The sequence below is a fragment of the Marmota flaviventris genome, chromosome X (genome assembly GCF_047511675.1).
Source record: "Marmota flaviventris isolate mMarFla1 chromosome X, mMarFla1.hap1, whole genome shotgun sequence".
NCBI lineage: Eukaryota > Metazoa > Chordata > Mammalia > Rodentia > Sciuridae > Marmota > Marmota flaviventris.
This window is the reverse complement of record NC_092518.1, coordinates 15,648,965-15,669,731: the sequence shown is the minus strand read 5'-3', so window position 1 is coordinate 15,669,731 and position 20,767 is coordinate 15,648,965. Positions and strand designations below refer to the sequence as shown.

The 20,767-nt window shown below is 31.8% G+C and overlaps 1 protein-coding gene across 4 annotated transcripts in view; it reads right to left on the bottom strand.

Annotated features, from left to right (window-relative positions):
* The window catches only part of Cnksr2 (connector enhancer of kinase suppressor of Ras 2), a 254,860-nt gene that overhangs the window by 44,275 nt on the left and 189,818 nt on the right, over positions 1-20,767 (bottom strand). For all 4 annotated transcript variants that reach the window (XM_027927389.2, XM_027927390.2, XM_027927391.2 and 1 more), the window contains 5 exons: positions 12,131-12,179; positions 11,530-11,702; positions 8,519-8,592; positions 8,141-8,212; positions 4,172-4,239 (listed from right to left, as the gene is read on the bottom strand). In XM_027927389.2, coding sequence (XP_027783190.1) covers positions 4,172-4,239; positions 8,141-8,212; positions 8,519-8,592; positions 11,530-11,702; positions 12,131-12,179 — 436 coding nt within the window. The remainder of the gene's footprint in view (positions 1-4,171; positions 4,240-8,140; positions 8,213-8,518; positions 8,593-11,529; positions 11,703-12,130; positions 12,180-20,767) is intronic.

Sequence of the window (20,767 nt, the reverse complement as noted above, 5' to 3'; positions counted from 1 at the left end):
CTCTATAGCTGTCATTATGAGTGACAAAGATTTCAGGAAGTTCCCTCTCTTCTAAGAATTCTAATCCACTATTTCATATAATTCTTGGTTTATTAAGAAGCATCACTGATCTAAACTTTTCTTGGGTGCCTTAGAAAAGGCTGAAATACCACTTTGCAAGTTAACTTCTTTTCTTACACTAAGTGGTGTGTTTTTGAGAGAGCAATTCCAGAGAAGAAGCTACACAGAAAATTTAGTTAGTCTTTTTGTGTTTGTGTGGAAAATCAGGAGCATACCATAGCATAAAGGCTTAAACTAGTCTGATTTTTATTTTAGGATAAATTATCTTTGTAGCTTTCTACATAGCATCAAATAAATGGATATTTCAACATCCTTACAATGACATATAATTTTATAAATAATCATGAATAAACAGTGCCATCACTAGAAGAGGAAAACTTCCACTTTACTTTTGCATGTTGATATAAAAGGATAATTTTAAATTGAAATTTTCATTTAAAACTATCAAAGAAACATATTGCATTCATTTTTATGTGGTCAAATAATTATGAATACCTTATATATGATTGAAAACTATCTGACTTGAAGCTGGAAAAAACTGGAAAAATTACCAACAAATCATGATTAGCCAAATTGTTATTTTGGTTGAATTTAGTGTAACCCTGTTTTCTCTTAACTACAAATATGAGTACTCAAAGAAAACCCTACAGCCTTCACATTTTTGTAAGTAAAGACAAATTCATTAAACTTTAAGTTAATAAAGAGTCACGTAAAAGTTAAACTAGATATTTAAATAGAAAAAGTGGCAGTTGTTTCTTTGCATCTTGGTGAAATATTTCTAAACTTCAAGGAGCTATATTTTATATTAAAATTTAATATAAATATTTATTTAAAATATTAATAGAAATATAAAATCAAAATTATACATATTTATAGGTTGCCTTGTGATGTTTCAATTACATATGTGTGTGTATGTAATGTTTAAATAAGGTTAAACATCTACTTCTTCAAACATCATTTCTTTAGAATAAAATATTTAAACTCCTTTCTTCTAGCTTTTTGAAATATTCAATATCATTATCTACAGTCTTCCTACTGTACAATAGCATACCTAACTTATTTCTATCTAACTATAATAGTACCCATTGATTATCCTCTACCTCAATTCTGCACATCCTCTGGCAGTTACCACTCTACTCTCAACTACAAAAGAGCTGTATTTTGTATGAAGCTTAACTTCAATACTGAGAATGGTAATCAGGTATCAGCTATCAAATTACTACAGAAGTGTGGAGTAGACATGTGCATGTATTAGTTTTCTATGTACAATATCATGACACCCTAATTATGAATAAGACAAGGAGTCTACTATGGTTCTGACATATGTTAAAGTACCTTAGGACCATATACTTTATGTGAAAATTGAAATTACTTCAAAGATTCTGGTTGTACTGCATTAGCAAAAAAAGACTTGAAATTGTAACTCTTAGCTTCTGCCTATGATTTCTACCACACTTCAGTAGGCATTAAAATATATACTTACATGATTGACCAGGGCAGCATGAACCCACAGAATATTTTTTGTAACCTGTGTATGCAATATAACTTACCAGATCTTTCATTTTTAATGAAATTTGGTTATACAAATACTGAGTACAAAGGAAATCCACTGAAATAAAGACTATGCTCAGCTTTAAATAATGTCCAATAATAAAATAACGGACATTAAGCCCAAAATTCCAAGTTTACTGATTTATGTAAATTTATATTTTTACTACATTACCCACACTTCCTTTTTAATTTTTTTTGGTTGTAGATGGACATAATACCTTTATTTTATTTATTTATGTGGTTCTGAGGATAGAAGCCAGTGCCTCACATATGCTAGGTGAGTGCTCTACAACTGAACCACAACCCCAGCCCTACCCACACTTCTAATTCTTGTGTTTAAAAAAAAAAGGAAAAAATCTATAAACACCTTTAAAGAACTATTTTATGCCTTTTAAAGAAGTGTGGTACTTTTTTCAGTACTCTTATCTCAAATTTAGGTCTATAAATTACAATGAAACATGAAAGTGAAAAACAAACTTATAATCACTAAGATGTCTTTTTCCCCCCTGTACTGTTGATTGAACCTGGGACCTTGATCATGCTAGGCAAGGTTTATACCACTGAGCTACATCCCCAGGCCAAGACATGTGCCTTAAAAACTGGTCTGACACTTCATAGTCTTGACTTAGATTTGCCTGTGTAGATTAATTTGATGGAGATAGTTTCTATATTATTTGTGAAATTATACATGCTGCTTTCACTCCCTGGAATATTTTAATTCCTTCCTTTAGTCAATATCCTTCTCATCTTTCAAGACCCAGTTCAGAAAATAGAGCCAATATAAAGTTTTTCCTCATTCTCTTCCTGGAAGGACACACATTAGCCTCGTTCCATGGAACTTGATTTGTACTTTATTATATTTCACTTTCTATATTGCACTAAGACTATCTTTTCTACCAGAATGCAATGTAATTTCAGGTAGGATGGGTGCCTATTTCATCCTTACATTATTAAGAGTGCTAGTTGAGGGTCTTGTACAGAAGTACTTAATATTGAATAAAATATATTCTTTCCCTCTCTACTGCTGACTTTAAATCATGTTCACTGACCATTTTTTTTCCCCAGAAAAGCATTTCCACATCAACTGCACATCCTTCTCGGCACTTATGAAAAAAAATATTTGCAACCCCTCAGTAATTTTTTATTAGCAGTATACTATGAAAAATTTAGTACTTATTTGGATTTTGTGGTTCTCCTTAGTTTTTCTTAACTAATTTCAAGAATGAATTTTGTAAGTCCTCAATAAGATGAAAAATTCCCCTTGGGAGAAACCATGCCTTGCTAATTATTTGAGATCTCCCTGACCTAATTCCTCACCCTCACTAATCTGACAATCTCCATTCCCTCACCCTATCACTCAAATCAAGGGCTGGCAAACTTTGGTGTATAGGTCATATAATGACCCTCTGCCTGCTTTCACATAGCCTATTAAGACCAACATATTTTTGTACAATTTAAATGGCTAAAAAATAAACCATAAGAAGAATATATTTCAACGTATGAAAAATGATATAGAATTCAAATCTTAGAGTTCATAAAGAAACTTTATTGGCACACAGCCATACTCATTAATGTGTCTTTGCTTTCATGTATTATAATAGCAGAATTGAATAGCTACAATAGAGACTGAGTATGGCCCTCAAAGCTCAAAATATAATTTGACTCTTCATAGAAGTAGTTTACTGATATCTGCCTAAACATTTGCTGACATGTTGGTTTTGGGATCTGGTTGTCTTCTTTGGATCTCTAAAACTTTTTTTTTTAGATTTTAAAAAAGTCTTGGCTGAGATTTTACTCTAAATCTGAGAGGAAACAGGTTTTTAGGAATCTACACATCAACAAACTGGCTGTGCTCACTGTAGACATAACTACATATGGGTGTGTGTTGTATCTATGTCAATCTGTGGAATTTTTAAACTTTAGGATGTCTCAAATAATTTCAAAAAACTATTCATGCTTCCAAGGGATGTATAACAAGCACCCTTTCAGCAATGTGAAGCTACCTCAGAATGGTGACCACAGCTTTCATTCTTAAGATTTCAATTCTGCATCAAAAATCTGAGGTCAATACCAAGACAGATTCCCTAAGACCATAGAGTAACATAGTAAGAGAGCTAAAGAATATAACCAAATGAGATATTTTATAAAAGAAAGGATAATTACTCTGACCTCTCTGCATAAAAGGCTACTTAATTATCCATGAAACTGCTAAATAGAAAATACAGATCACTGACAAGGACTTGGACTTGGGTTAATAAATAGGATCTACTATAGACTTTTTTCATTTTTAAGCTTTTGTTCTTCCACAGGAAATAGATGGAAGAAGAGGATAATAACCAAGACAGAATTCCACCTTAATTGCTCTAAACATTTGAGAGTTCAGTGCCTATCTGTTCAATTAACTTTACCTATAATATTCTATGATCTGGATTTGAAGTGCCCAGTGAGTAATAGTCACACAATAAAATATTTTCTCTTAAGTGACAGCAATGAAGCATTGTATAGGATAACAGCAAGAAAAAAGTATAAAAGAATTGTAACAAAGAAGGTATTACTTTACCTTGTTCTTGCTTAATCCTCTCTCTTTCTGCATATCCTGCAGTCAGCATATTAATTCTGTTAAGCCACCTGCAAAAGCAAATATTAAAATCAGTAACATTGTAACTTGGCCCTCAAAGCTCAAAATAATATGTGGATCTTTACATAAAAAGTTGACTGATATCTGCCCAAACATTTGCTGACATATTGGTCTTGGGATCTGGTTGTGTTCTTTGGATCTTTAAAACTTGATTGTTTATTAGCTAAAAATATTTACTTATCACAAATAGTTAAGATGACTAAGAATATGTGAAATAGTCCTACGTATAAGATGTGTTCTTTGCCACTCTTGATACATGGAGTCTTCAATGAGTCATAATTTACTGTAGTACAAACCGTTCTCACACCAAAGATGTTATTTCAATACAATAGTTGGGAAAAACTGTTAACATTTGTTCCAAGAAATATTTGTAATATAAAGGGCTCTGGGATGACCAAAGCCATATCTGTTGCTCCAAATGTAGAAGTACTTCAAATATTCCTGTTGTTCTATTTCATCAGAACAAATGTTCCTTTAGAGATACCTAAATAATCTCCAGTCTAATTTATCCTGATAAGAGAGAGTTACAGACCTTGCCTGTGAAAATAATAGTCTTACTTTGAAATGACAGTTTTGATTAAACTCATTTAAATTTAATAATACAAGAAGAAAAACATCTGGGAGCACTTCAGAAACTTGTCTCTAAATACAAGAGAATTTAGTTTTCCAAAGATACAAGGAACATATATAATAAACATGTATTTTAACCTCTGTCTGTATCTTGAAAATGTATTTTCATGAACAATAGTAAGTTAAAAATAAACCTTATCTATTTCCTCATTCAGTACTACTTCTATTGCCAATGTAGCAACTGCCTGAAGCAAAGCATGGTCTCTATCACTTTCATTTGTTCCATCAGGGCTCTCCCTATGTGCTTATATTTCCAATTATTTATGTTGCATCAGATTAAAAAAAATCGTACAATATTTAAACAAGGTTCTGAGGCCACAGTCTTCCACTGGTCATTCCTGAGCCATGACCCATAAGCTTTCCAAAATCAGAAATTGAAGAAGAACCTGCCTTTCAAATTAGCTTGGGCAAGTATGGGATTACTAGCATAGTTAATATCATTAAATTGTAGAATAATCAATCTAGATATACTTTTAAGAAAAGGGTGTACTTGAGAACTTTTTCTCCTAAGATCATATCTTCTACTCAAGTGGAAGTAACATTATTTGCAGTGATTTCATATATTTCACCATTTTTGCCAGGTGGTGTTAACTGTGCATCAGATACTAAGCGTATCTTGAAAAGGAATGAAAGTTATATCTCTGGTAGATGGAATCACATCTACAGAAATTTAAACTTTTAGAATAAGTCACATTAAACCCAAATTTTATTTTGACAAAACCTACAATGTTATTATCACCTCAAGTATGTGTGGGAAATAGAGAAGGAACTGGAGTAGAAATGGAATAAAATACTGATCACATGAATGCAATAGCACAGAATATACACATACACTCCTGAAGATTATAAACTAAGTCACGAGGTCAATTTCTTGACAAATAACTGTTTAAAAGTGACTAATTTTTAGCAAAATATCAAATTTAAATCTAGTCTATAGCTCATTTGTAATGAGAAAGGGGTTAAACTACAAGGCAGATCTTATCATTCTTGGGAAAGACTGTCTTGATGTTTTGGGAGTAAAAATCATGATTATATAACTAAAGCAAAATTCACCCACTGAAATATAATCCATTGCCTTATATTTACTACTTTAAAAATCACTAACATTTAGTATTATTGCAATTCCAAAGAACAATGCGGTTCTTATGAAATAAATCAAGAAATTAAAAAGAAGCTTCCTCAAATTTTCAATTTAACACTTATTAAGTGCCTATGTGCTGAACAATGAGCTCTATTAAGGGTATTGATCTTAACATGTGGTAACATGGATAGTTGAGGACCTAGATCAAAGGTTTAAAATAATTAAAACACAAAATAAGAGTACCACACCTCCCCACCTGCCATGTGCATGTGAAAAACATTTTCATCTTGAGAACAAGGAGAAAAAGCTCTCCAAATTTCAATGGCCTAGTGTGAAATTTCAAGAATGGGAGTTATATAAATTAAGAGGAAATTATGGAAACTACAGGAGTTATTCCTTTCATTAAGTGTTCTCAACATCGTCTTGTCATTTCCTTACATTCATATCTCCAATTTAGAAAAACAATGCTTGTACTCCAAAGTTTCAGAAAAACAATATTTATAAAACCATATTCATTCAGTGTGTTCAATTATATTTATGAAGCTACACATTTTTTGTGCTTAAAAATACCATTTTTAGAGACATACAAAGAGAGGCACATGAAGCAAGAGCCTAAAATATGTAAATGCATTGACAATGAACACTTATGTAGCACTTGAAATTTATTTACCCCTCAAAATTCTTTCTTATTGGGGTAGTTATTATTCTCACTACTTATAAAAGGGTCAAAACCTGGCATAGGGAGTTAAGTTTCTTGCCTAAGGTTGCAGAACTAGTCCTGGTAAATACAGAATTGAAAAGGTTACTATCCCCACCTACCTATTGAACACATTGAACAATAACAGTCATGGAGAGGTCAAGTTCCTCATCCAAGATCACATAGATAGCAAGTGGTGCAGCTGGCATTTAGACAGTCTGGTTCAAAAGTTACATAATTCTGATTACCATCTAATCTTGCCTCTCCTTTACTATAGGCAGTTTATATATGTAATATACACTGGTTGCTGAAATTAGAGAAAGGGAGAAAAATTTGAATCTTAAACTCAAATTCTATAATTTTATTTTTTATTAAGAGAAATGGAAAAGTATAGGAAAGGGAAGAAAAGAAATTCATAAAAGCTATTGCTGAAATATGAAGCAGAAGGTGGCAGATGATGGGGGATATACACACATACACACACACACACACACACACACACACACACCTTATGTTGTGCCTTTCTTTATATGTCTTTAAAAATGGCATTGTAAGACAAAAATTATGTGTGTGTGTGTGTATTCCTCAAGTCATCAAATAACCACAGAACCATCTAATCAGTTGGCTCTATAGCCCTGTCCAGTGATGTATGAAAGGTGACAGAAAGAAGTACTAACTTTGCTTAGGCCTGAATTATTGAGATGAATGTTCTATCAAAAATAACACTTAAAAATAGCTGAGAGGATTTTGAATGTTCCCAAAACAAAGGAATGATAAATGCTTAAGGAGATGGATATGCTAATTACACTGATTTGATCATTATATTTTATTTATATATATATATATATATATATATATATATATATATATATATATATATATATCATGCTATACTCTATAAGTATCATAATTATTATGTATCCATTAAAAATAAAACTTTTAAATTTTAAAAAATAGCTTTTTGTGTAATTTTGGGCCATCTATGAATAAATTTTAAGACATTCTTAATATGAACTTTAAAAAATCTGTTTTTCTTGTGGTGGAATTTCTATGGTGTATATGTGGATTCTAGCATGCCTTTGGTAAACTTGACAAATAATCAATGAATAATCATTCATTTTTTTTTCTTTTGCTGTGCAGGGGATGGAACCCAGGACTTTGCACATGCTAGGCAAGTGCTCTACCACTAATCTACATTCCCAGCTAAAGTCTTACTGTTTAAATGCCATTCTTTATGTATTATTATTATTATTATGTAAAAAATAAATTTTATATATATTTTAGGCTTACATTATGATGTTATAGGTAAGTACTATTCTTTAAAATTAGGTATGGCCATAATGAAGTCTATCTGGGTCCATTTTATTTTAAACTAATTAACCTAGAAACTTCGGTGATATTCTCTAAGCATTACTGTAGAAAAACCTAGGACTCTAGGGCTAAATGACTTTATAACGACTTTGAAATTTAAGTAATACTTTACCTGTTCATATCATCAAGATGTTCAGCAGCAAAATAAAAGCTTTTGATTTTAGGATGACAGGCTTTGAATGCACTGCAAAAAGAAACAAGGTATATTTATTTTATTAAAAATTGGGAAATAAGTTCAAACCAAATATTTTTTATGAGTAAAATTACCTCAACATCTAATCTGAGTTCATATATATATATATATATATATATATATATATGCTTCTACCATGATGACAGAAGTCAGTAAGAAAATCAATTTTCTTCCCACAAAACTGCTTTCTTATTACCTCAATGTGAAAGCATTAGATGAGCAACCTATAATTTAAAAGCTGGAAATTAAAAAAAAAAATTTCCCTTCTCTCCCTCTCCCAAAATAAAATCCACTTACTATTTCTTGCGACATTCACTGGCTCTATCAATTTTAAATTCAGGCAGACTGATGAATCCTTCTGCTTTTTCATCCTAAAGAAGCAAGATTCTTGTTTAGGCTGTTACACAAAAAGGTTTGAGGCTAATAATACTGCATAACTATGCCTTAAGTATCTATACTAACAAAATTATTCATTCAATTCCTTAAATTTGACATTTGAGATTATAATTCAGTGACATTCTCTAAGCATTACTGTAGAAAACTTAGAATTACTATAGAAAATTCATCTGTTATATCCTATAAATTTAAGGTATATTTTGAACATTTAGAATACTAAGGTTAAAATATGCACAAAACTTAACTAAAAATTCTCTTTATATTATAATAAGGATAGAAAATTATTTAATTCTCAATGTGCAACATGTCTATTAAGAAATTTTCTGGGGTTTGGGGTATAGCTCAGTGGTGAAACACTTGCTTATTATGTGCAAGGCCCTGGGTGAACCCCCAGCACCGCCCCCCCACCCGCTCCAAAAAAGAGAATTTCTGGTCAGAGTGTATATACTTTTATAACATACAAAACAACTGGAGTTCACATTTGCAATACACATTTTTTCTTAAAGTTTTAATTCTAACATATAAAATATAGAGATGCATACTGATTCAATTTCTCTTCTGTCCAAAGATTCTCTTAACAAATCTGAATTAATAAAAATGTTATATAATTATGAAAACATCATTATATAACATTTGTGTTGTGTATTATTTTTGGTGTGCAAATGAAATAGGCCAACTTGTTTTCAATTATCTGGCTTTGGATATATATTATATTTATAAACATCATTTTTCATGTAGAATTGAATAAAATCCATAAAATCATTCTCTCTTTAATGTTGTATTTACAAAACTCACAAATTATCCAAAATCCTGGGTGATACGAATGATTCCATCTAAGCTAAAACTATCTTTGGCTAACCCTTTAATCACTGTCTTTCTTTTCCTGCACATGGCAAAGCTCTTTAGACTTTTACTCCCCTAAATTCTTATCTTGATTTGTGTGATACCAGTCCATAGCTCCTTATATATCAAGTTCATGTGAGATTACACTCGCATTCATGATCTCAAAGAACAGATTCTCAATTCTTTGTAAGTGTGCATGCATGTGATTTTTTAACTTCTATACAAAACTAACAAATTAGATGCTATGGGCAGTGATTAAAGTGTGTGTGTGTGTGTGTGTGTGTGTGTGTGTGTGTGTGTGTTATAAATAAGAAAATTATGAAACATTTTCCATCTTTGAATATACTTCCAGTCTTGGATTAAAGACAAAGCTTTCAAATCATGTTCTCAACTTTCATTTCTATGTTACATTATCTTTGCTGTCCTTCATTTAACAATTTAAAATTTTGAATAATTTAAGTATTTTGAGGTAATTATTGCTTCCCTGTGATATGATAAGTAATTTTTATATTTATTTGACAAAGATCACATCAAGGTATTTCTTGCAGAGTGTGCTATGAAACTATTCACTCATATCTCACAAGGCTAACACAATAACTTGTTGATTGAAACACAGCTACTGGATTGAGGGTATAGCTCAATAGGTGGTGTAGAGATCTTGCATAAGACCATGGATTTGATCCCAAGTGTCACAAAAACAAACAAACATGAAAAAACATAGCTAATATTCAATAAAAGAGGCCACAGTTTGAAAGAAAGAATATAATCCAGTACCATAGCAGACAAATCTACAAATGATTTTACAATGAAGAAAAACATAGAGATACTATATCTTGATATTACTTGGTAGGCAAGCAAAAAGTATTTAAAATATTCATTAAATAAAAATGTAGGTAAAATTGTAGTTTGTTTATTCTACCTAAAATAAGACACACTTAGTGAAATAAGTGATGTTTCAGGTAATTGTGCAACTGCCACAAAAATATCAAAAGAACAGAAAATTATCAAATCTTTTAACAGGTAGTACAGATATTTATATTAAATAGAAAAATGTATTATTTCAAGATTTTAAAAATAAAAGGTCAATTTGAAAAATATCACTGGTAACATATTACTTGAGCACTTTTTATATGCCAGATATTGTTCTAAGTGGGATTTACATTCATTGATTCATTTCATCAATATGATAGCCCAGTGAGATATTCATTATTACTCCCATTTTGGAGATAAAGAAACTGAAGCACAATAACTCAGGTGGTGTAATTCTTCAGTCTACATTCCTAACCTTGACATAACATAACAGCCTGTTTGGGGAACACCAAGTTCTTTAGACACAGTATGCTCTAATCACAGGCATAATGATAATGTTCAATTATATTTCAACAAATAATCTTCAAAGGCAAATTAATAATTGTCAACATAATAGTATCTGAAATGACTATTCAAACAATATTATATTAAACCATGTATATTTTTATGATAGCAGAAGTCATTGCTTAAAAAACCACTGATAACCCTGGAAATAAATCTTTTGTACTAAAAAACTCCAGGAAATTATAAGAACAATTTAAATGTGTTATATATGTTCCCTCTATTCTCAATTCCTGTTGAAATAAATGCGTGCAGATTTTCAAAACTAGTCTAGAGGTTCATTTTTAATATCTTATTATATTAATTTTATTACTAAAGAGCTTCTCCATTCAAAAAAAAATAGGGAAACAGAAAAAAATGTAAAACTTTGAACAAAAGCAAGACATTTTGGTATTAAATTAGCATGTTTAACCCTTTTAGTTAAGCTACTACTTGAATCAGCTGGGTATTTTAGTTAGATACATAGAATTTTAATATACTTTGTGCTTCAGATATGTTTCCATATTAGAATAATTGGGGCACTCTCCTTCCAAAACCCCCAAATGAAATCATTTTAAGATAATGTATTGAGAAAGAACTAGCAGAATTCCTGAACTGACTTTAAGGCAATTTTAATTTCAAAATGTAAGCTTCAAAATGTTGCCACTTTTAGTTAAAGATAGAGAGTGGATAAGAAAACAAAGTGTGCTTTATCTTACCTCTTCATTAATATACCAGTATAGGGATGCATCCTTGAGGACAAACCAATATTTCTTCCATTTCTGTGAAAAATAACTCTTTGCATCTTTCTTTTTCCAAAGCCAGCCCTCACAGTCACCACGACCCAGATCCTTGCAAGAAATCCGTCTTTTGCTCTTGCCTGCTATAGGACCTAAAGATAATAGTGAGTGAAAATTCACTTTAAATTTTGAAAAAGGTATAAAAATAGAGGATTAATTTACAGGTTCTAAAAATAAGTCTGGGTATTTAACTTTAAAAGTTATCATTTTCACATGGTATTAGAATAGAAAAATAAAGACATCTTTAATAGCTTTTCCTCCAAAGAAGTGACACATGATTAATTAAAAAATGTGTAATCCCAGTCTTAAAACTTGTTGTGACCATTTGCCATAAAAGGTACCTTGTTTGGTAACTGAACCGAAGGAGAAGCTAGTCTCAGCAGCTCTTGCCCTGAGGGGGGGGGGGGGGCTGTGCTTTTCCAAACCACACTGGGCTCAGGCAAGAGAAGGATGGATTAAATGTGCTCGTGATAATCACAGCACAAACGAAGCAGGTAAAACTTTCATTTTCTTTTCTTACCTTTGTTTTTCTTCTTTGATTTGTGCTGCAGAGAGGACTGCTGAAACGTCTGAAATCAAAGACAGGGTAGAATGTTATCTGATACTCAGGATGCAATCCATAGCTCCAGTAGGCTACATAGCTCTCAAGGGCTAAATGATTAATGATCAGAGAAAGTACCTTATTTTTCCCCAAAGCCTCAAAATAAATTAATACATATCATGTCACTTAGATTTCTAATTCTTGTAGGAAGTAGGAGAGGATATTATCTTTACCTTTATTTTGTAGGCAGAGAAATCAGGGTATGAAACACTGGTAAAACTAGGGGCTTTTTTACTTTACTCTTTCTATACCTTTTTAGGGGTTTGTTGTGCTTTCTCAGACAATATCTCATTTGATTCTCATAAAAATCTCATTAAGTAGACAAGCAAATATTACTTTCATCCACTAATATCCCATTTCCTTAGTGTCTAAACATTATAGCTCTTAGATCAGTATTTTCTTCTCATGCTTAATTCTATCAGAATAGTTGGTGACAAATCTTCATGTAGATGATATCATCCTCATCTCTGATTTCCAATATTTATCTCTCCATTTTTCAGCTACCCACCCCCATGACCATGTTTGATATCTCAAACGCACACCAGCTACTGCCTGTAATACCTATATTTTACATAGTCCATCCCACCAATTTAAAAATATTCATTACATTTTCTAATTAATTGACTATACCACCCTTTTATGCCTATATTTCTCTCCTCTCATTTGGTTTCCATGGGACATCATTATCATGGTTCCACTGAACTATGCTCCCACCTATCTTTTACTCCATGCTATATACCTGAATAGCTTAGCGTATCTGGAGAAAAACCTAAAGCTGTAGTGACTAGTCTAGCTTTTGATCAATGATTATAAATCACCAGTCAAACTTCTAAGATAGATAGTTTACTGGTGTAACAAGATTAATTACATTTATATAATGTTAGACAAATGGAAACAAAGATAGCATATATGCTTTTAATTCATAGATAGTCCTTCAAAATGAATTTTAGGTAACAGTTTCTTCATAAATATATACCTATAAGGGACAAATGAATTTTGTTTATACAAAATTTTGTGATCTTGGTTTTATACTGTAAATTAATGTTATTTAGTATCTTTATTTAAAATAGTATTTATTTAAAGAATAATCTTTTCATTCTGTGTATGATTTACACAAGTCTAATGAATATTAGGGATGGGTACAATATGTAAAGATAAGGGTCACATAATTTTCTAATATATAATGTAACCCAGAAATAATAATCACCCAAGTATCAAAGCAATATAAATAAGTATATATGTGGTATTTGTTATATCTCTCTATAAATAAACAGTATTTTCATAAAGATCATGATTGCAGAGTATAATCAGTATACCTATTCTCTCTCTCTCTCTCTCTCTACACACACACACACATACACACACACACACACACACACACACACATAAATCTCAACCTTTGTAGCATTCATGACTATAAAAATTCATAATCAATTTTTGAAAGAAAGCATAAAAGATAACCCATTACTCTGTGTTGATTTTCTTGAGTGCACTTTGTTTCAAAATAATAGTTTAAATGATAACTCAGGCTACTGTGCTTAATGTAATTAATTTACATATGGTTATTTTCCCTAAATTGTTTTGCTATAAAATTACTGATTGGGATTTTTCCTTTTGTGTTTCCACAAGTAATCATTATAGTTTTACAGCTCATTATTTTGAAAAAATGACAAAGATGGGGGTGGTTTGTTTTTATGAAACTACATGGGTAACAGACAGCTTGGAAGAATTGGGTTATATAATCTACCTCCTATGCATTTTGTATGCTATCCTTAGAATTTGAAGGTCTACTTAAAAATCTGCATAAAACACCATTTTATGCTCTCCAGGTTTCCTTTTTAACAAGATTATCTTGTCTTTCCCTATAAACATATGGTATTTTCATAAAGATCATGATTACAGAGTGTAACTGGTATACATATTGTTGAAACCTGGCAACTCCTAGGTACTCAATACAAATTTAATCATTTGATGGAATAAAGCCTTAAATATCTTTTGTAAATACTGTAAATATTACAATGGAGTTATTTTAAGAGAGATTTCCTTATTTTTCCAAGTGATTTGATATTTTAAACAATGAAAAAGTTAACTGAATTATAGTTCTTTGAAGGTAATGAGAAAAAAGCATTAAAAATTTACATTTAGGAAGAAAACAGTTAATACAGTAGGCCTGAGGATGCTATCTTAGAAGGATGTATTAGGTTGGCCCTTGGCTAGCATCTGGGAACTTGGCTGGTAAACAGTTCTCTATACTAATATGAAGCTTCCCTAAATGATGAATATGTTTCCCACATAGGGGTAATGAATACCTGCTTTCTTGCTGGAAAGTCTGAAATTTTTGTGGTTTACAGATAAAGGATGCCTGTGTGACCAACTCAATATAATGTTTGGGTGTTGAGTCTCTAATGGGTTTCCCTGGATAGAAACACCACAAATCATGTGGCTGATGGAGAGAGAGTTTGCTCTGTGTGGCCTGTCATGGGACAGGGAGAGCATAGAAAACTTGCACATGGATTTTTCCAGATTCCAGAGGTTTTCTCTCTCTTTTATTAAAAACTTGTTGAGCTTTATATCACTTACTGTATCTCTCTAATAATCTTTATTGTGAATACAAATACGTGTTATATCCTATGAGTTCTAGCAAATTACCAAACATGGGGTTGTCTTGAAAAACCCCCAGTCTCATATTATAAATAATCCTTTACAAACTTATATTAGAAATTGTTCATTATTACACACACAAATAGCTCCTGATAGTTAAGGTTTCCTCATGTCATAAGCAGTCACATTGTTATGAAAACCTTGAGGTACAAATTTATGATAATATACTGTTTTTAGTAGAACTGAAGGAGTTATTCATTCTGATTGACAGAACTTAATTTGTGCAAAACATTTTAGTTTCTAAGGATATTATTCAATATTTAATAAGAGCAAGGCATTAAGAACACACTATAATAAATAACAAGCTGATCATTATAAGGTTCTAAAATAACTAAAAAGGAGTCCTTGAATCTTTGCATTAATGACAATACAATATTTCTCATGAGAACGAAAATTCATAATGCATCTTATTTCTCTACTTTTTGTATTAGTTTCAGATCACCCTTCATCCAGGTTCATGCTCAAGTAAGTATATCTTTTAGAAGGTCTGGTACAACAATCTGTCATTGGCAAATTCTTCTAGTTTTTCTTTCTTTTATGTTTTTATTAGTACATTATAATTATACACAATAGTGGGGTTCGTTGTGACATATTCATATGTGTATGTAATTTGCTACAATTAATTCCCCAGTTCTTCCCTTTCACTTTCTTCTTCCCGCCCCCTTGATCCTCTACCTCACCTCTATTGATCTCCATTATATATTCATGAGATTTCCTCTTTGTACGTTTGAAAATCCTTTACGTTTTAAATAACATCTTAGCTGTATACAGAATTCTGAATTGAAATAATTTTCTTTGACAATTTGAACATACTACTATTTTGGCATTTATTGTTGCTCTTAAGACATCTGTAGCTATTGTCATTTGTTATAATCTGTCTTTAATCTCTGTAGCTTTTAAAATATTTTTCTCTTTATTTCTAATATTCTGCAGTTTCACTGTTATATTTATATGTTATAATTTAACTTAATTAACCTTATATAGCCTTCATTAGGTTGCACTGAAAGTTTTTTTCTTTCATTCTGGACATTCTCAATCATTATCTCTTTGAATGGTCTTTTTTTGATAGCCCTCTTTAATTCTCTAGATGTATGTTATCACCTGTATGTATGTATCACCTGTGTGTCTTTCATATTTTTTTAACCTTTTCATACATTTGCAATCTCTTTTAGGTGAATCCATTCTACTATCTTCCAATTTCTTAATTCTCTGATTTTTATCTCACCTGAAGTTAATCTCATCTACAATGTGTTTATTTCACTTACAATATTTTATATTTACAGGCTATCTAGTTGGTATTGGCTTTTTTTGAATACCCACTTTTACTGATCTTTGTTTTATTTCAAAATTTATTTTAAAAACTTTTGTGAATTTCTCATGTTTGCATTTAGCATGGAATCATCTAATTCATTAGTTCATTGTCTTTTTTATAAAAGCATTAATTTTCACTAGACATTTTTGGATTTTTAGCTGGAGTGCAATGTTCTTCCTGGGAGGAAGTTTCTTTTTGCATTCACAGCTCCCTGTCTGAATTCTGTTGTCTTCTGCCTCCATTCCTAGGGCGCCTTCATCTTTTAAATGATGACATGGGTTTCTGTCACATCCCTGAACTCCAAGTGGGAGATACCTGACCAATGGTTCTAAATATACATTTTTCTTGGTTCCCTGCTCAAACACAGGAACTTAGCTTTATATCAGTCTTACCCCTGGTTATTATTTATCTTTATGCAACCTCATTACTCACAAATGAAGACACTGTTGCTTGTCTTCCCAGTTAACTTCACTCAGTGAGTCAATCATGTTTCCCAACATTGCTGAGGTCCATTTGTTCTCTGATACTCATTAGAGACAATCCCCAGCCATTACTACCTCTTTCTGTTCTAAGACCTAGCAGATACATGGCTTTAGTTCTCAAATATCACTTACCATTTTTGTTCTGGTCCTTAGAGAGTAGATCTAATATTTTTTAACCATCAAACTATATGTTTTCTTTGTTTTATTGCTATATATTTGGTGTAGAATGAATGAAAGGGCTTGCACAAGTACATGAAAGTGAAGGAGTGTTTTTTTTTTGTGTGTGTGTGGGTGTGTGTGAATTTAAAGTTTATAATACTTATTGGCCACCAAAAATTGGTTCTTCTACTAAGCAGTTTTGAAGGCCAATTCTCTTAGAAAGCATCTCCTTATCTTATTTCCTAAACCATGTTTCATTAAATATTTCTAATACTGTCCTAGCATTTTCTGTTTATTTTAGTGAGTATCTGGGCAAAAGTTCTTCAAACATTTTAAGAATGATCTACAAACTCTGATCTTAAGCAACTTATGAATTCATATAATCAACTGGGACTTCTTGGCTGGCCTATAGGCTGCCTTACTCAACAAATTTAATATGTACAAAGCTGATCTCATGATATTTACCACCTGTCAACCAAATCTGCTCTTCTCTTAAGCTTCTTTACCTTAGTAAATGGCAATTCCATTTTTTCCCTTTCCCATGGCTCAGTGCAAAATCTTGGGAGTTACTTTTTTTTAAAACTCTTTTACTTCTCTTACAGACCATGACCAATTTGTCAGCAAGTTGTTTTAACTGTCTTAAAAATTTATTTAGAACTTACTACCTCTACTATTATCACTCTGGTCTAAGCCACCACGTTATCTTACCTGGGATACTGAAAAACCTCTTTCCTCACTGTTCTCCCTGCTTCTGCTCTTTCCCCTTCCAAATTAAGACCCAGAGTGATCCTATTAAATAAGATTTGAATCATGTAATTTATATATATATATATATATATATATATATATATATATATATATATATATATATATATGAATTAAACTACCCAATGACTTCTCATCTCACTCTGAGTAAACATCCATATCCTTTCAACAATTTTGAAGGTACCACATGATCTGGTACCCTGGTTCCTTTGCCTATTGCTCTTCTTCTCAAGACACACTTAATGATTCTAGATCATGCCATGTACAGTCCCATCTCAGGGCCTTTACCCTTGCTGTTCATTCCCTCTGAAATAGTTTACTCTTTTACTATTATCAAATGCTTATATTTTAGTAAATTATCAAATGCTTATATTTTAGTAAATTCATTGTAGGCTTCTTTATATAAAATTATTATCCTCATTGCCCTCAACACTTCCTATTTTCTTTTCTGACCTTATTATTCTTCTTAGCATTTAGCATTATCCAAATTACTTATGTTTCTAATTACTTGGACTTCCCTCTAAATGCCAACTCAATTAAAGAAAAGGAATTCTATTTGTGCACAGCTTTGTCCTTGGCCTAAAACAAGGCCTAGCACACAGTAAGGGCTCAGTTAATACCAGTTAGATGATGGAACACTGAAGAAACCATTAGCAAAGAACAAAGGATATAATCTTAACTAGCTGGTTATTGTAACCTGAGTCATTGCAGGGAGTAGGGAAAGCCAGGTATCTTTTCTCCAGTAATTCATGTACATCACATTACTGAATGTTCTATTCTTTAGGCCATTCATTTGGGAACAAAAGAAAACGTTCCTTTTTATCTAATCTACTTTAGCATTACTTGCACTGGGATTGTCTTGGTGCATATAACAGTTTAAATTTAAATTCAAGATGTGGCTGGCAAAAGTACATTAAATTTTTGTCAAAAGATATTTACACAAATAATTATATGATGAATTATGAATGGATGTGTTGAAATCATAATTCTATCCATAAAAACAGAATGTGCTAAAATAAAGGGTCATTAGGGAAGTATTGTTGATCCTCTTCTTAACCATGGTGATGCATGCAATGGTGTTCTGTTTGGCTATAAAAGATCCTTTTTTCAGATGTTTGCCTGAAAAGACCATTTTTCATTCATTTTGTCCACAGATGTTCTGGTTTAAACTCCATTCCTCTATCTTTTGGATGGAGAAGTATGGGGGGGGGTAATTTGGGTCATTCTTATCCTAAAATTTCAGAAGCACTTATTTTAATTGTAGAAGAAAAATGACAGTTTCTGTGTTACATTTTGAAAGCTCAGCTACTATTAAATTCTTCTCAAGTTGCAAATTGCTGCACTTATGGAAAAATTTGCAATCAAAATACTCTCTTGTTGCAAAATAGCAACTTTCTCTTACTGTAATTTTCTGCAAAGTTCCAATATTTCTTCAGTGACGGGTCCAACCAATAGTTTATTTCTTCTCCATAAGGAAAAAAAGGTGCTTAGCAACTTGAAACATTCAGGACAAATGACAGCTGCTTCCACATATTTAATTTTTAAGTAAACAAACACAATCCTTTGAGATTTTAAATTTTTTTATAACTTTATTTTATTTATTTATATGTGGTGCTGGGGATCGAACCCTGGGCCTTGCAAGTCCGAGGCCAGCACTCTACTGTGGAGCCATAACCCCAGCCCCAAGATTTTAAACATTTTACAAGGAAAAATGTTTCATCTAACTGCCTAATTATTTATGTCAGCAGAAAAAAGTATAAATATAAGCAAGTAGGATGAAATGACAATGGGACTAAATATTAAGTCAAGAATTCTTTCATTGGCAATAAAAATAGCCTAGAACTTAACAAGTTTGCTACTGTGGTGGTGGCCTTGCCCATTTGCTACATGAAACAAAAAGCTAGTGCAGAGAGGGGTGAGGGAAGTGGCACTGCATATTCATGAGGTAGCTCTGTATTCTGTCAGTAAAGTTAACCTGAAGTTTTACTGAATGAAAATGGCTCCATACTAACTTGAAAATAAGCATGCTCTTAAAATATAAACTAATCAATTACGAGTCAGATAACAATAAAAAGCCAGTAATTGGGAAAAACTGATAGAAGGTCAGTCAAACAGGTTAGGCAGACAACAGGCTTATCAACCATTGAAGGAAAGAGGTAACTGAACTTTTTTTGCATGATCTCATGTGAATCATTTCCTATGCAGTGGCAAAATAGGAAGAAGGGGAAAGTGGCTAATTGGTGAACATTTGGAAAGGCTAACAGAAATTACTACTCTTGGAAAACAGGAACTGTCATACTTGAGGGTCATCATGATTATCATTTTCTGAGGGTTTATTATGTGTAACAGGCACTATGTAAGTTATTAATTTCAATCCTTACAACAAATCTATAAAGTGGTGATCATTAACCTTATTTTAAGGGAAAGAAAACTGAGAGAATGCATGAAGAACTTGCTCAGGATCTTACAAGTAGGGGCCTCTTAGGTGGTCTGTCAACCCTAAAGTCTTTTCTCTAACTCTACAAACAGTATTTCTTCCCAAGTTATTTTGTAGTCATAGTAACAATGTGAAAGAGAAGAAAAAAATGCTTCTGACATGAGACATCCATTTATGAAAACCTCATATGACATGTGATGCAAGTACATTGCTATGTGGAAAGGATTTTACAAAACAGAAAGTTATCAGTAAGGATAATACTTTTTTATATAAATAGAAATAATTTAAACCAGTACCATCTTATCAATCTATTTTTCATACATACTTTATCAACTTTATTTTAATTAGAAAGTTATATACTTTGTGGGTGAAAAAAGATTTGCAGGATTTCTTTTTGGCAACCATTTATAATATCTGTATGATAAGAAGGTTCATGTCAACATCTTAATTCTGCAAATGAGATAGAAATTAAGGTACATAAAGGTCACAACACTTAGCCAAAGGAGACAAGGATGGGACTGGAATCACATTTTATTCTAAGCCTATTAGCAATGTGAACTCAATGCAATGGAATTAAAAAGCTCTATGTCAATACTAATAAGGAAATAATGGATTCAAATAAGGCAAGCCTGTCTTTCCACTAATTCTTTACATAGGAGAAATCTCTTGGAGCTGACCAATCATTATGTATTTTTTTTTTTCACACAAATACACTCCTGATTGCTAAGCAATGCCTTTAA